Raw genomic sequence first — 15,395 nt, 5'->3', positions numbered from 1 at the left:
GCATCAGATTAAAGGTCAGCAAATCCCATCAAAGAGAGGAATATTAGGGGCAGAGATAGTTGGAGAGGCAGCACACCACTGGGTATTGACAGGGTGATTCCAGGGTATCAGTCAGCAGAATTATAGCTGCCCAGAGAGTCAGTACAGCTTTAATGAGCCTGTGTGAAGAGGAAGAGGGTGGATTTATGTAGTTCCTCATAATTTTCTGTAGAGACTGTTATTGCAGACATTCTGTGGAGTGTTCTGGTCTTTCATTTAATTCAAAGGTCCTGGAGCTTATCCATCCTCTAAATTCCTTTTTGTTAGCTCAAATCAAAGTTGACATTTCCATAGTTTACCACCTAAAACACCCAGTTCAAAATCAGGTTTCTTTAGGCAATTTTGAAATCTGTATATTGTTAATATAAATCTATAATCATATTTATCATAGTGCATGCATATTTCCTCTTCAGAGAAGTGGGTTGAATAATGAACATTTCTTTTCATAACTAAGCAACAAGGGAAGAGGTAAATTTACACATTGCCCTCTAACTGGGAAAAAAAACTGATTATGTTATGGTGCTTTTCAGCAATCTTAATGTTCATCCTCCTTAAATTGACTTTCCTAATTAATTGTTTATCTGTCCATTTGTTTGTACCCCATCTCACCCTTTATGCCACCAATACCCATCCTCCTAACTGGAAAACAGTTCTTTTAATCCCTGGAGGGAAAATGTTTTTAATTGTTCTAATGAGGAATACTGCATTTAATTTTCGTTATTTTCAGTTCCACCTTGATTTTGATGTCTTTATAGTGAATTTGACTCACATTAATTTCTTATCAGAGGGAGATTAAATCTATGTGGTTTTGAGATCTGGACTATGCTTTGAGAAGTCAGATGTTTGTGAAAAATGTCTTTGGATTTTTTATCTTTTTTCTTCTGATTTCTTTGCTGTAGATTAGTTACCTAAAGGGTTAATGAAAGATATATTGATTTTTTTAGTTATGTTTTTATTTATTCATCACCATGAAAATTTATCAATTATCAGTTGTGAAAAATTGTGAATACACTTGCACTAGAATGTTTCATTTTATTACCTAGTTAAACCGCCCCTTTTTGTAATTTGTATTTAAGAATATGCTGTTTTGATTATATTTCTAAGTAAATAAATTTTTCCATTATTAACATAGAAGTCTTGTTTGTGTTATTTGCTGCTAGGAAGATGCTCTGAAGCCTCTGTCATTGTCCTTTGCTTGTCATGTGGGTGGTTGTGCTTTTTAGATACTTGCATGGTTTTTAATGTAAGAGCATGATGGATATGATACTACCATGAGAAGCCCTAATATCCTTTTTGAAGTTCACCATTGACTGAAACATCTAGAGTACTTACAGCAAAATAGAAACTTAAGAGAGATGCATAAAGACGAACATTACATAGGAATATAGAAGCCATTTTTAGTCATTAATTAGATGCTGTATTTAAAGAGCCAGCACACTTTAAAATCGTGTGGAAAGTCTAGTGAAGTTCATGTTTCCTATAATCATGCCGTGCTTCACAAAGCCTTTTCAATAAAACTGAGTCTGTGTCCTTTATAATAATACAGATAAAACTTTATGCTGTGCTGTTACATTGGAATGTACTGAGAATGCCAATGACCCTCATGCCGTATTTACTAGCATGCTATTGTGAGCAGTGCCTGTGCATCAAGATAATTTGGCATTGCAAAAACAATAAAATGGGCATTCCTTCCTGCAAGAGGAAAAAGAGAACCAGTGAGTATCTGCTATTCATAATGAAGTCAAGTGACTGTAATTTATATATTCACTTTTGAAAATTTTAGAGAAAAGGGAAAGAAGATGGTTACAGGAAAGGAAATGAATACAAAGATAAGCATGAGATTAATTATGTGATAGGGGCAGGGTTCTTGCTCCCATGAGGGACATATGAATGACATTTACTGATCACCTTAAAGTACAAAGTAAGTATATATGGTATTTTAAAATTCAAGTGGGGTCTAGTATTTTCATTTGAGAAAAATTATGAATAAAAATCTCTCCCCATTGGTAGTTTCTGACCAAAAATTTTGTGTCATATGTGTGTGATACTATAGATATGTATCATCCTATCTGTATGGTTTTTAAAAATACCATTCATTTCAGCTGTGGATTATTTGAATAAAGATTTCTAAAATACTAATTGAGAGGATGCGTAGCTTTGGTGAAAATTTAACCAATTTAACAAGAACACTGAAGCCAGTTATAACATCTTAATGAGTACATTTGTAGGAAGAAGAGTCCTTATTTCAGAACAAATCAGCAGCACCATTCTATGTGTTTTTCTACACATGGCTATTCTTTACATTTCTGTGCTCATTTGAAACGTGTGACCAGAGACCACTAATAATGAGCAACTATGATGAGTGTTTCATCATCAGCACACATCAAAATGGCGTTCTACTTCTGGAAGTTATAAGAGTAAAAGTAACACAAATGAGCAAAGGAAGGAACCAGAAACTTAGGTCATAATAATTGAGATGGCTAAAAGCAATAAAACTATATACTATTAAAATGTGTTGCAAAATAATAACAAAACCTATGGTAAATAAATTTTGATATCTAAAAATGCCAGAATTTTAAAAAAAGATCAGATTTGACCATGTAATGAATATTATGAGAAATTAGATAAACATTTTGATTGTAGGACAGATATGTTTCAGATTATACTTCAAGATTATAATGTTCTCGCCAGGCACGGTGACTCACGCCTGTAATCCCAGCACTTTGGGAGGCCAAGGCAGGCGGATCACAAGGTCAGGAGATCGAGACCATCCTGGCTAAGACGGTGAAACCCCGTCTCTACTAAAATATGAAAAATTAGCCGGGCGTGGTGGCGGGCGCCTGTAGTCCCAGCTACTCGGGAGGCTGAGGCAGGAGAATGGCATGAACCCGGGACGTGGAGGTTGCAGTGAGCCGAGATTGTGCAACTATACTCCGGCCTGGGCAACAGAGCGAGACTCCATCTCAAAAAAAAAAGATTAGAATGTTCCATTTTTACCAATGATATGAAGTAACTACTTATTTGACTTTAGAAAATGTAGTATTTTAATTAAAAAATAATTTAATTCATATGATTTAAAGTGAGTACCACTGTTATTTTTTAAAGTGACAATTATATGTCAGGAACTATTTTAGGCATTTTATGTCTTTGAACGTCATAGTGATTCTTCAGTTGGTGGTATCCCTGTTTACAGACAATGAACCAGGGGACCTTCTACAGTCACATGGTTAATAAGTGATAGTTAGAATTTGAATCTAGGTTACTCTGACTCCAAAGCCATGTACTCCAGTATTGTAGTTTATTTGTGTTATAGTTGCAAAGTGAATTTAAAATCCAGTATTATAACCTATTTCTCTAGGTATCTGAGGTGTAGTGGAATGAATCCTGGACTTAGAGAAAGAGAGACCCATGTTTAAATCTTTGTTTTCCCATTACTTGCCATGTGATCTTGGGCTCTAAAGTTACTTAACCTCTTTGAAATTTGATTTTCTTGTCTACAAATGAGGCCAATGACATCCACCCTGTAAGGTTATTTTAAAAATCAAATGAGAGTGAGCATGTGAAGGATACAGATGCTGCTTGGCATGTAGTATGTATGCTCAATGTGTTTGAATTTGAACACAGAGGATTTTTAGGCTAAGTAATAGAATGATTCCAAGTACTAACAGTGTCAGATTATCATATTAATAGCTGGAAAGTAAGAAAGTTAAAGCCACCTATGTAAGAAACAAAAAGACAGAAAACATTTGCTTTTTGGCAGAAACATCTTGTATTGTGAACTGGGTCTGGGAGGAACTTATTGAAGTCTGGAAGATCGGTCTTCCAGAAAATAGAGCAGTGAGGGAAGCAGCTGTGTGAAGAGGCACACATGATGCCCTCGGTGTTAGAGGGAGCAGGCGCACAGTGTAGTGTTATCCCGTTCACAGCATGGCAGTGATCTTAACTGACAAGACAGGAAATGGAAGTGCCATGGCGATCTCATTCTTCAGGGAGAAAAGGCAAGGGAGCAGAATGTGGGAATGGGGGAACACAAGGATTGCATGGTTTGTGTAAACAAATGCTGAAGAGTCCTGGAGATGCACTCTTAATAATATGAGTATTAATAATAGAAGAGGACTCATTGGTTTCTATGGAAGTCCAGATGTAGACCTCTAGCATTTTCTGATGAGGAGATCCCAGGCATGTGGTAAAATTTAAAGGATATCATCAGCACATTAGATCATTAGGTCACTGGTAAACAGACAAAGTAGCTGGGGTCACAAAGACCCATAGGGATTAAAGCCAGGATTTTAATTCTTTCCCCCGACTTAGATTCTGAAACTCATTGCTTTCCCTTTAAATAGTGCTGTGGTTTTTTTTTTTTTCTTTTCAAATTTAGTTGTCATATTTACCAATCCTAAAAATTTATTCAATAGAGCATTTTGTTTGAACATCTATTCCTTTGGATAAAAAGAAAATGGCCGTTTCCTTTTTTCCCACCACTTGTAATAATTTCCTTTAGGAGCAGAGCACAGGTAACCCTTTGTGCTAATATGTGTGAGAAACATGGCCCGTTTTTTCCTTCATCCTTTTTTCACTGTCTCATGCAAGCATAGCATACTTCATATCTTGCCCTAGCCCTGTTCTCTTCTTCTGTAGCTGACAGTGCTTATATATCAAGCGCTCCAACAAGATGCAGCTCCATTTAACAAAAAAGTGCCTTAAAAATGTAACTCTTCTTTCTGCATTTTTATTGCACAGTCCATCTGCTCCTTCATCTTGGCTGCTCTTCACTTCACAGTGACAAGGCTCACTCCTTTTTCTTGTCTCTTGAGGCAAGATCTAATTGGCAAGTGGAAAGTCTTCAAAATTTGCCTTTGCCAGCCAACAGTACTTTCAGATTTTTCTGTAAACAGTTGGCTAAAATAGGCTTGAAGGGCAAAGAGAAACTATAGTGAAACTGAAGGATTTTAAAGAAGTCCTTTCCCACAGAATGAACACACCTTCTTGTAGTAGCAAGAAATGTAATAAATGTTTTCAAATAAATGAATTACTGGGTAAATACAGTAAGTATAATCAATACTTTTTTGATGGCTCCAAATAGCAAATGTTTAGCTTGAATCATTATTTCAGGCTTGGCTCTTCTGCGTGAAGTATTCTACTATTTCTGGTAAAATAAATCATCTGAACTTGTGATACTGCTGGGGTTGGCTGTGTAGCAGGGAGAAGAAGTGATCCATAAGTGTTTTCTATGTTGCCATTTGCATTGCTAGGAACATGAAGAAACGTCAGAGTCATAGCCTAGGGAATTACACTGTCATAGAAAAACACTGGTGATTCAAGAAATGCCTTTAAATGGTTTTCCTCTTCTCATTTAAAGTACATCTGTGGGACTGCAAGAAAATAACTAGGTTCTGCCCAGGAGTCTAGTACCTGTACAGACCAAGATACTAATAATGTCATTATAGCATCTAGCTGCTTTCCATCGAACCCCTAATAAAGGTCATTAGTTGCCTGCCTTCTTGAGTGAGAAGGTTTTGCAGCAAGTGCTTGGAGAAAAGTTATCAGTGCTGTATGTTAGAAATAGGCATTCTGCCAACAGCTTTATAATGAAGGTGAAATGTAATAAAGCGATGGATTGACAGTTTATGTGTTGAAAGTGAAGGAAATGGAGGTGTGGAGAAGCATTATGGGGAATCTTTCTAGTCATATCTTCAATTTAACCATCAGGGGAAATGCTTCAAAATCTTAGATTTATGAATTTCTAGTAAGCAGTTTCACAGCATGTAAACAAATCTCAGTGGGCTGTTTTAGGAAGGTAGATTTGGGCAGTGAAGTAATCATTTTTATTCCTCTGATTTTCCAAATAGAAATGGACATATATGATAAAAATGTCAGCCACCCTCTCCACGTCAGGGCCCTAACAGGATTACATGTCAGTTCTTAATGTCTCGCTCTGTTTTTCTTTGCCATGAATGGCTGCATTATTGCTCACAGGAACTTCACTGTAATATATGGTAAGAGACAAGTAGCTCTTTATGGCCAGTGATTATTCGGTTTGAATGAAACCTGTGATTTATGTCCATTTAACTGAAAAGCCTTGTAAATTCCCAGTGCTGCATTTTTCCTCAATAGAGAATGAGTCAAGCGAAAGTGACAACTAGGTTGGCGTGGAAATGTGCAGTGCATTGCCATGTTATATTTAATATACCTGACATGAAAAACGTGCACACACCACACAGTCACCTTAAATAGGAGTGAAAGTGACATTAGCTTGTAATATGACTGCCATATTCAGTGGATTAGACACTAACATTGGCTTAAAAGGAGATTTGGAGCTGGAGTGGGATGGGCTTTGGGGCCATGGGTTGTGATGGGCAACTAGATCACCTGCCGTTTCCTCATAATCTTTTAAAAATTAGTTATTTTACAGTTGTTTTCTGTTGATGTCTACAAAATAATATGACTGTTTCTTTCATTACAAGCTTCATCTTTAGACCTAAGGAGGAGAGTGTGAAATTCAGGTGCAAATATTATTCCGGATCTTTCTCAGGGTGTGTTGATATCATTCTGTTGGCCTTTTTTTCTTTTTCAGTCAGTTCTTACTTAAGGGTCTGCCTTTCCTGGACTTGGCTTCTTAGCCCTCTCTCTCTAGTCCACCTGCTGTTTAACTGAGAACCTTACCCTCCCAACCCCCAATACTTAAGTCTAGTTTAGACAGTGATGCCTTGAGGGTTTTTCAGTGTCTTTCACCACTGTTTCCAAATTATATCCCAGTTTTCACAACCAAAAAGTAATTGTTTCAAATGAGATCTCATGACCATGGGGCTTGTGACCTTCATTTCATTTCCAGATCTCCTGCCTCCTATTTTGACTGATTTTTACTTAAGGATTTCAGATAGAAAATTATTTTACCTTTTTTATGTTTGGGGAGAAAAGTAGCAACATGTCTGTCTTAATCTTTCTTCTTTATCTACAGTTTGGGTTACATTTCTCAAACTGTGGCTGACTTGATTTTTAAATGAAGAAAGCACAGAAAATAAAGTAGGTATTTTTACTAATTAGCTTTGTGACTTCTGACCACTATCCTGCATGTTACTTTAAAACAACAGGCACAAAAGAAAAGGTATGAAAAATTATAAGAATAACTAAAAATATTAATATTTAAATTGTCACTTATTTCAGGGCAGTCAAGAATTCAGGGCCTGCTGAAAATATCTGATCTGGCCTTATTTTACATGGTACTCTGCTAAAACATTTTTCCCTGAGCTAAGACTGTGATGTGGTAGTTGAATGAATAAAAAAACAAGTCCATTAGAAAACAAAATTATAGTGATGTCATAGGCCTAAGCTTATGAATAATTTGGGGGACTCAATTTATGGTATGCTCATTAGGAGAGAAAAATCAAACAACTCAAGTTTCCATAATAGCTTTTTGTTTCTCGGCAGGTCTGAAAAATGTACTCTTTACAAAGTAAAAGTGATGTGATGACAACTTTTATCATGATTGTAGATATTATCTATCTTCCCTGATTATGGAAATATTGTAGGGCTAGATCTTAGTTGCATCTAATTCAGGACCATGTATAGAACATATCTGAAATAGCTATGGTCTGGAGCCATACTCTTCAGTGCTGAATGAACAGAGGTTAGTTATGGTCCAGTGGGCTTGCTCCTTGAAATGAGGGAGCCATGAAGCTTAGTTAGTGCACTGTGTTGTTTGCACCTCATTCACTAAGGTCAAGCCTTCATTGTGTTACAGTGTTCTTCTGTTAGAAAGGCTCGTACTGTACAATCTAGCCAATGCAGATTTCTAATCTGCTTATTTATAATTCAAAAGCTTGCCTATATATTAATGAACCCTTAATGAGCTGTTGAAAATGCCTGAATTACAGTCAGATTATTAAACTCAAACAGCCCCGTAATCATACCATTTGAGTGGGCTTTAGGTACTTTTCACATCTGCAGCTTAGAATTGTGAAGGGTATGCGTTTATTTGGAGAAAGCTTTGTAATAATTTTGACCCGTAATTTATTTATTGCCCTCCGAATGCAGTCGTCTATGCAGATGCTCTCTCCCATTATCTGTGGGGCAGGTGCACAGCATGTTGAAAGACAGCTAATTAGGATTTGCTGAAAGATATGCAAAAATGGTAGGCTTATAACAAAGCCAAGTTCATTGTTAAACAATGTTTTACTGTGTTTGTATGATTTGTCTAAATCTTAGGGATACAGAAATGAATGTTGTGATTATAAGTAGGCTGCAAACAGGGTTTGTTTTTTTTTTAAACTTTATAAGGTTGTGATGACCAAAGAACCTAGATGTAAACCTTTATAAACCTCTGTATGTTTCATCATATATACATTTTGGATTAAAAACAAGTACAATCAAATTTTAAATGATTGTTTTACCATGGTTCAATTTGAAGATATCAAGATCTTTTGATAACCACACAGTCTGATTCATTCTGACCCTTGCAAATTTAGACCCATTAAAATGTTTATAGGTGCCCAGAGGAGTAGGTATTATGACTAAAAGCCAGTGTGACTCTAGAAAGTTAGTAAACTAAGTAATAGTGAGCAGCTAGGTAGGTAGGATGAGGAATAAAATGGTAATTTAAATGTTTTTCAGTAAGAAAATAAATAGAAATATTCAAATTGAAAATAATTTTGGAAACCAGGTATTACTATTTAAAGATCCCGTAATCATTACTTTGCTTAATAAAGAAAAGAAACCGATTGACTTTTCAGACTAGTTATGAAAATTCCTTTATTATTGATAGTCTTTTTCATGTTGCCTATTTGCAAAGTGCTTTAGTACTTTTCATCTAAAGAAATATGAGTTTTCTGTCAGGAAATGATTTTTCTGATAAAATTTGATTCACATAATTTATAAAGTAAATACAAAGTATTGCATTAAAACATATTTTCCTGTTCTTGAGGCAAGCACTTAGTGTTGATTTACTGATAATTTTAGAAATAAGATATTTTTCATTATAAGTAAAACGTTACAGTAGTTGACACTGTATACTTATAATTGTTTTTATTTGTATCCATGGCTATTGAGCTTATGGATTGCTTCTCATTGGTATGATAATGATGGTTTATATACATATTAAGTATGTATAAAAGTATCATAGATGGCTAATTAGTTTTGTGCCTTTTGCATTTCTTCCTAGTGAATTTCCTTCTGTCTCTCTTATGGTGTAATTCCTTGGATATTAGTCATTGAGCTGTTTCTCTTGTTTGCCATACGTTTGCAGGGAAGTGTAATCTTTTTGGCTATGGAAGTTAATCTGCTATTAAAGTACTTCACCACATGTCCATAGGGAAAAGATCAATGTGTTTAACTACAAGGGGAAATCTAGAAACCCAGAGGAAACTTGAAGGTAGATTAAAAAAACACATTTCAGGAGAGGCATCAGTGTCTGTGTAAATACAAAAATCAACAAACACACAAAACTGTGGGCAAAAATTCAGTTTAAAATGGAGAAAATTAAGAAATCCTCAAACAAGAACAAAAAATTAAACAGAAATCAAAGTGCAGCATAAGAGATTGTTCAGTAAGCCCTCATTGCATGCCAAATGCACAAAAAACTTGCTATGTGAACTACAAGCATGTACAGGTCATGAGATTTTGACATTTAACAAAGTGAATTAAAAGAGAGGAAAATTGAAGATTTACATTAACAATACAAACTTAACCAATACATGGCAGTTCTAGAACAATATTAGGTAATCCTTTTTAGTTATAGAAGAAACAGCAAATACATGTTTGCCTATTTTTAATTATCAGCAGTGTGTTGATATGCATTTTATGAGTTATCTTTTTGCTCTCCTAAATGAATATATTGTCTTAGTATATTATAGTTTTCAAACCTTATTTGCCTCTGAATAGACAACAGATATAATTTTAAATGATGATGAGTTAGTTTTATTATCCAGTTGAAATTATTCTGAAGTATAATTTTAAATGAAAGTGACAGCTTTAAAGTGTTTTGGGGAAGAAATTAAAGTTGTGTATCTGAGTTAAGGCAACCAAGAGCTCTGTCATGCCATGGATGTAATTCAGGGCATCTAGGAATGAAATCTGTTCTTAAAAGAATTGATGGTAGCTTTAGGTTAGCATATAAAATCAGAGTTGGTGATCAGTTGAGTACTTGGCAGCTTATAGATGTTATGTCATGTGAGTTACACTAGACACAAAGTGTGTACCACTGTGGATAAACAACAACAGGCACAGACTCAAAAGACAGAATCCAAATACAAACAAGCAAGGTGCCAACTTCCTTTTCCCCCTTCCCCAAGAAGACTTGTAACTAGTGTAGGGAACCTGTTTTTAAGCAGAGTTACAGAGGTTAATTGGGCTGGGATGTTTTAGATTATGTTACACGTTAATGAAAATGCTGATTTTCAGCTGTCTTGACTCCAGTGCTTTTTATACCATGATAATTATTTTAAAACTTTGTCTTCTGTGTTGTTGAAAACATCTTGGCAGAAAGCCTGTGTGACCTGATTAAACTTATGAATTGTCAGCTGTGATCTATAGTACTCAGAAGAGGTTGCTGACTGGGCATCACTTAGGAAGTTCTTGATTTAAAAGCAAAATTAGATTGAGACTACTGTGCCCAGAACTGTATTGCCATGTCAATGGCACATTTTTAATACTGTATTTAGTATCATCATTTTATAGTTTGCTAGCAATCACTTAACAATATTCATTTAATAATATATATATTTAAGTATAGCTAATTGCCTCATAATGTATGTATTCCTCTTCTGAAATCACATGATGGAAAAGCTCATCTAATCTTGTTTATTTTTCAATTTTTGATTACAGTTTGTGAATTATTTTAAGGGAATTTTAATTCTGTTTCTCCAACTGTACAGAGAGACAGAATGACCACCTTTGGATGAGTTTGTTTTATATCCCTGTAATTATTTTCTTTCTTTCTTAAAACCTTCCATTTTTTTACCTTCTTCCCATTTTATGCTTAAATTATCTAAATCTGGGAAGCTTGGATGATTAAAATATTCAAGGAAGCCAGGGTTACCTTTTTCTAAGGATCTATCTGTGGTAAATTGAGGTGGTTGGGGGATATTTAAAATTCTAGGGTGCATGTAAACATTATCTTGAAAATAATTTTCATACTTATTCAAACTTATTGATCAAATGTGAACAATGAAGTTCTCAGCATGAATTGTAGTACACTGATGTTGTTTGATCATTTTCTCAAATAAACAAAATACTCACACTATTTGTCCTCTGTTTCTCGCTTCTTCTCTCTCTGTCTCTCTCTCTCTTTCCTTGAAGGTCTCAGCATCAGAGGAGCCCAGGAGGAGGACCCTCCCGATCCCCAGCTAATGAGACTGGACAATATGCTTTTGGCAGAAGGGGTTTCAGGTCCTGAGAAAGGTGGGGGATCGGCGGCAGCAGCTGCAGCCGCGGCAGCCTCTGGAGGTTCTTCAGATAACTCTATTGAACACTCAGATTACAGAGCCAAATTGACCCAGATCAGACAAATCTATCACACAGAACTGGAGAAATATGAACAGGTCAGCAGCCGCCACTCTCATAGTCCTACACAAACCCTCTGTTGCTCTTCTATTAGACCATGCTAACCAATTCTGAGGGCTGTGAGGGGTAGGTGTTAACACAAATTACAAAATAAATAAGGTCAATGCAAAAATCCAAGTGAATTGTTGGATTCATGAAATGAAGACCCTTTGAGATTTTGGAGGTGGAGCTCTACCTATTATATCTCATCTACTTGTTTTAGTTTTATTCATTCCTCACATTCACGTGCCCTTACTACCACACCTGCAGTCATTCTTCCCTCTCACCTCACCACTTGATGCTTTTCAAAGCTCTGTATAATTAACATTTATGCACTAGCCTTGTTCATAAGCTTTAATCACTTTTGAAGGGAAGCATTGCACAGTGAGCTTTTCCCTCCTATGCTGTGAGCTCCAGAATCCTCCTGGGAATTAATTCTTATGGATTGTGCCAGACTATAGGGAACTTCACCAAGTAAGCAGGTTCTGGCCTGTTTCTCTGAGTATGAGACCTCCCAAGATAATTATGGATACCCCAGGACAGGGAGTGTTAGGCAAGGCATTATGTGCTAAATTCCTGATTAGAAAGAGAATATGGGTTAAAAATCCAGTTCTCAGCAATTATATTAACCATACTGAATCTAAGATAACTTTGATTTTAAGTTGCATCATTATTTTATGTACCACCAAGAAAAAATTAATACTGCTAGTTTAACTATAAAATATTACTGATTATAGAATGCTTTCACATTTCAGAGATGTTAAAATGTAGGGAAAAACAAGTGAGTCTTAGATTTAATGTAATAAAGTAAAATATTGGTGGGTCTTTTTTACACATATTTTAGTTTCTAGTTTAATGCTGAAAAGCTGTCAAGTTGGAGGAATTCTCATTTGATAAGATTTGTCATTTGGAAGATAATTTTAAAAACGTATTATTATGGAACATTTTATAACACATGTACACAAAAATAATGAGAATAGTATTAGACTGAACCCTATGAAATTGCTAAGTTTTGAGGTCAGAAACAGTTGAATATGGTAATTTCATAGAGTTCAACCCCAAATAAGGAATCAGCTACTTTTTACGCAGATAAACGGTTATCAACATTTTGCCACTCTTATTTTGTGTACCCAGCCCCAATTTGGTAGAGTATTTTAAAGCAAGTCTTAGACATCCTATAATTTCACCCATGAGTATTTCACTCTGTAGGCAAGTACTTTTTAAAGTCCACACACTTTAGTGTGAAATGGGAGTCCTGGTGAGTTTTGTGTGTGTTTTAAAGACTTTTTTAAAGAGCAGTTTTAAGTTCACAAGACCAATTTGAGAGGAAAGAAGAGAGATATCACGTATACCCCCTTTCCTCACACATGCATGGTCTCTCCCATTATCAGCATCCCCTACCAGAGGGGTTCATTTGTTAAAATTGATTAACCTACATTGACACATCATTATCACCCAAAATCCATAGTTTACATTAGGGTTTACTCTTGGTATTGTGCACTCTATGGATTTGGATAAATTTATGATGGCATGTACCCATCATTATAGGCTCATACAGAGTATTTTCACTGCCCTAAAGATCCTCTGTGCTATTCATCCCTCTCTTTTATTCTTTCCTCCCCACTGATCCCTGGCAACCCCTGATCAGTTTTAATACTGATTTTTTTCCCTCTATGTTCTCTGTATAGTTTCAGTTGAATGTCGTTGTATTTTTTTCACATTGCCTTTTCTAATATTCTGGATACAATGGTTTTAAGCAAATGCTGAATCCTATCCCAGAGGTGAGTGTGTTTTGAGGGAGAGTAGAAAAATTTGTATATCTTTAAGTTAAACTGTAATGTAAATTAATATATTATAAGATGTTTTCTATTTTTGGAATAGGATTTTCTGGGATCTAAAACTGTATGTCTAGTCTCATTTGTAAGAATAACTTTCAGTGGAAAATGTACAAATAAGAATTTTGGAAAAATTATCGTGTGTATGTATGTATGTAAAAAAAAATCCCACTTTCTGATTTGACATATGAATAATTGAGAGTAAACAAAATAAGTCATGGTTGAAAAGGTTGCCCCTGAGCATAAACAGTAGAAAATGACTCTTATGTGTAGTATATTCCTAATTGTATAACTTTATGCTAAAATAACCATACCTACTTACTAGATAAACATCACCAGTCACCTTGCATGGAAAGAGATATAATATTAGAGGCCAAATGGCCCGAGTTTTTTGGCTGAGGAATTAAGGCGGTTCCTTACTACCTCCTGCCATGTGTCTTCACACCTGCCTCCTTACTTCTCCATACAACCCTGGTGGAAGTTGTGTGAAGCTGGTGTCAGTCAATGACAAGGTCCTGAGTCTCATTGTTTTAGAAATATCCTACAAAATTTTCCATGAGATTTTAGGTAACTTTAGCCCCAGCTGATAACAGCATCAAATCACCAGAGTTTTTTGTTGTTGTTTTGTTTTGTTTTGGCTTTTAAAATATACATGTATATGCATGTTCTTCATACATTTATCTCTTTTTTTTTAATTGAAGATCAAATTGGGAAGCACTGAGTTTAAAAATGTATTCAGGAATTATTTCTGGATATAATCAGTAGCCTAATAACAATCTAAATATATAGTTCCTTTTTTGTTTTAATACTTCAGATGGAAAAATAGAGATACATAAAATCTGTACAGTAGGGACAAATGAATAGATGGGGTATGATGACTAGTTGGCAGATTCAGCAGAATTTTAATTTACAAATTTTCTCCTGTAGGTTTGGAATTGTTTTAGAAGTGATGTAGCAGCATTTAATTCTTTTAAGTTGTCTTGGGGGCTGGTTTTTATAGCTCTTGTGACTGTTGTTCTCCTAAATTATTAGGATCGGTGCATTTTGACCCAAAACGGTCAACTTTTCCTTTCTTTCTTTTTTTTTTTTTTTTGAGATGGAGTCTCGCTCTGTTGCCCAGGCTGGAGTGCAGTGGCCGGATCTCAGCTCACTGCAAGCTCGGCCTCCCGGGTTTACGCCATTCTCCTGCCTCAGCCTCCCGAGTAGCTGGGACTACAGGCGCCCGCCACCTCGCCCGGCTAGTTTTTTGTATTTTTTAGTAGAGACGGGGTTTCACCGGGTTAGCCAGGATGGTCTCGATCTCCTGACCTCGTGATCCGCCCGTCTCGGCCTCCCAAAGTGCTGGGATTACAATAGGCTTGAGCCACCGCGCCCGGCCCAACTTTTCCTTTCAATTCTTTAGGGTACAAGGGCTTTATCTGGATGGTCCTTTCAGAGACATGCTTTGGTGTTACAAGAAGGGCTAAACAGAGCTAAGAAGGGATAGGACTTCTAAAATAGATAGTATTGTAATTTCCATTTTATAGAGGAGAAAATGAGACTCAGAGAGGGTAAGTGATTTGTCCAACGTCGCACATCTAGTTAGTGTCAGAATCAGACGTTGAAATCAGTTTCTGAAAATATGTCTTCCTTTTTCATTGAATTGTGCTGCTACCCATGTAGAACTGGAAAATAATTCAGGTACATTCTGGTTTTCTCTGATTTTCCCATGTTGGTTTGCGTTTGAAATGGGAATCGAGCAGATGGAAAAACAACGTGTTGGTTTTTTTTTTTTTTTTTTTTTTTTTTTTTTTTTATTTAAGACAGAGGCTCACTCTGTCGCCCAGGCTGGAGTGCAGTGGTGCGATCTCAGCTCACTGCAACCTCTACCTCCCAGGTTCAAGCGATTCTCCTGCCTCAGCTTCCTGATCAGGTAGCTGGGATTACAGGTACCCACCACCACACCCGTCTAATTTTTTTTTTTTTTTTTTTTTTTGTATTTTTGGT

The 15,395-nt window shown here is 36.0% G+C and overlaps 1 protein-coding gene across 2 annotated transcripts in view; it reads left to right on the top strand.

The window, feature by feature from the left end:
• The window catches only part of PBX3 (PBX homeobox 3), a 226,731-nt gene that overhangs the window by 162,277 nt on the left and 49,059 nt on the right, over positions 1-15,395 (top strand). For both annotated transcript variants that reach the window (XM_015116821.3, XM_015116823.3), the window contains exon 3: positions 11,332-11,573. In XM_015116821.3, coding sequence (XP_014972307.1) covers positions 11,332-11,573 — 242 coding nt within the window. The remainder of the gene's footprint in view (positions 1-11,331; positions 11,574-15,395) is intronic.

This window comes from Macaca mulatta, chromosome 15, assembly GCF_049350105.2.
Source record: "Macaca mulatta isolate MMU2019108-1 chromosome 15, T2T-MMU8v2.0, whole genome shotgun sequence".
NCBI classification, from domain to species: domain Eukaryota; kingdom Metazoa; phylum Chordata; class Mammalia; order Primates; family Cercopithecidae; genus Macaca; species Macaca mulatta.
Note: the sequence above shows the minus strand (reverse complement) of the source record. Positions and strands in the feature narration are given on the sequence as shown.